General features: G+C 50.1%; 1 protein-coding gene across 1 annotated transcript; it reads left to right on the top strand.

The window, feature by feature from the left end:
- Positions 1-428: 428 nt before the first annotated feature.
- LOC310875574 (calcium-binding protein 39-like) lies at positions 429-1,439 on the top strand (the record flags this gene model as incomplete). The annotated part of the gene is made up of 1 exon (XM_083788856.1): positions 429-1,439. The coding sequence occupies one exon, from the start codon at positions 429-431 to the stop codon at positions 1,437-1,439; it is 1,011 nt and encodes a 336-aa protein (XP_083644982.1).
- Between the last annotated feature and the right edge of the window lie 346 nt (positions 1,440-1,785).

The raw sequence follows: 1,785 nt of genomic DNA, 5'->3' as shown, positions 1-1,785 counted from the left end.
GAGGTGCTCTTGTAGTGTACTCATGTATGTACGGAATTGCCAATCTGTGTTATTTCACCGTGTTTGGGTGAGATCGGGCGGGTACAACAACGAGAGATTTTTGGTGTGCTCCTGACTCCCTCCTAGAACTCCATATATGGAGCTAACAGAAACATCCAAGCCTGACATCATAGACTCTATCTTTGGCCATGACCGATATTGGGACTCCATAATAGATATGACTGACTCACAGCGACATCACCAGGTTGACACAAGCACCGTAGCCAACGACATAAAATGGAAGGAAATCTCAGAGTTATATCAGATAACTCTGAGTATCGGTGATACTCTGGGACTTCACCTGCCTCCAAGAACGAACCAGGTTCCTGCATGCGGTGAGCGAATGTGTGTGCATGTGGTGTGTGTGTCCAGCCTCCGCTGCCTCCACCATGCCACTGTTTGGTAAATCCCACAAGAGCCCTGCTGACATCGTCCGCACGCTGAAGGACAACCTGCCCATCTTGATCGAACAAGACAAGAAGACGACGGACAAGGCATCCGAGGAGGTGTCAAAGTGCCTGGTGACCATGAAGGAGATCTTCTTCGGCAGCAACGACAAGGAACCGCAAACGGAGACGGTGGTCGCCCAGCTGGCTCAGGAGCTCCAGGACAGTGGTCTACTCATAGCGCTGGTAGAAAACCTCCAGGTCGTCGACTTTGAGGCGAGGAAAGACGTATGTCAGATCTTCAACCACTTCCTGAGGAGGCAGATCGGGACGAGCACCCCCGCCGTCGAATACCTCTGCTCTCATCAGGAAGTCCTCTTAATGCTGCAGAAGGGGTACGAGACGCCACCGGTGGCCTTGAGCTGTGGGTCGATGCTGAGGGAGTGCATCCGCCACGAGCTGCTGGCCAAGGCGGTGCTGCACTCGGAACACTTCCGCTGCTTCTTCGACTACTTTGAGATATCCCCCTTCGAAATCGGCTCCGACGCCTTCACCACCTTCAGGGACCTTCTGACGAGACACAAAGCGATGGTGGCCGAGTACCTGGAACAGAACTACGACGCTGTTTTTGCGGACTACGAGAAGCTGTTGCACTCTGAGAACTACGTCACAAAGAGGCAGTCGCTCAAGTTGCTGGGTGAGCTGCTGTCGGACACGCACAACGTCACAGTGATGACATGCTACATCAGCAAGCCAGAGAACCTCAAGCTGATGATGAATCTGCTCAGGGACGCCAGTCCCAACATTCAGCTCGAGGCCTTCCATGTCTTCAAGATTTTTGTGGCAAATCTGAAGACGCAACCGATCATTGACATCCTCCTCAAGTATCAGACTAAATTAATTGAGTTCCTGAGCAACTTCCAGAAGGACCGCACGGTCGATGACTCGCAGTTCAGCGACACGAAAACCGATCTAATCAAACGGATTAGGGATCTGAAGAGACCAGAGTCCTAGGGAAAAAAATCACCCTCATGTGAAGTGCCCACTGTATTTATATCGGCCACATGACATTTTACGTCGTAATTTAGTGCCCTAAGCAAATATACTTGGCTACCAATAGGACGTAATCTCTAAATGCCATGCATTGGAGGGGCTGATGCCCCTCAAAAAATAAACTGAGAAGCTTTGACTACAAAGTGTACAACAGCAAAGGGCTTGTGTGTGTGTGTGTGTGCTTTCAGAGTTTCAGCTCGGTAAAGCTTCGACTACAAACTATGCAAGCAAAGGGCTTTTCACCTGTATGAATTATCATGTGTGTTTTCAGATGTCCAGGCAGATTGTCTAAAGCCTTTGTTACAAA

Source organism: Protomyctophum parallelum (assembly GCF_964188405.1).
Source record: "Protomyctophum parallelum genome assembly, chromosome: 18".
Taxonomy (NCBI): domain Eukaryota; kingdom Metazoa; phylum Chordata; class Actinopteri; order Myctophiformes; family Myctophidae; genus Protomyctophum; species Protomyctophum parallelum.
The sequence above is the reverse complement of the archived record's forward strand: the minus strand, read 5'-3'. Positions and strand labels throughout refer to the sequence as shown.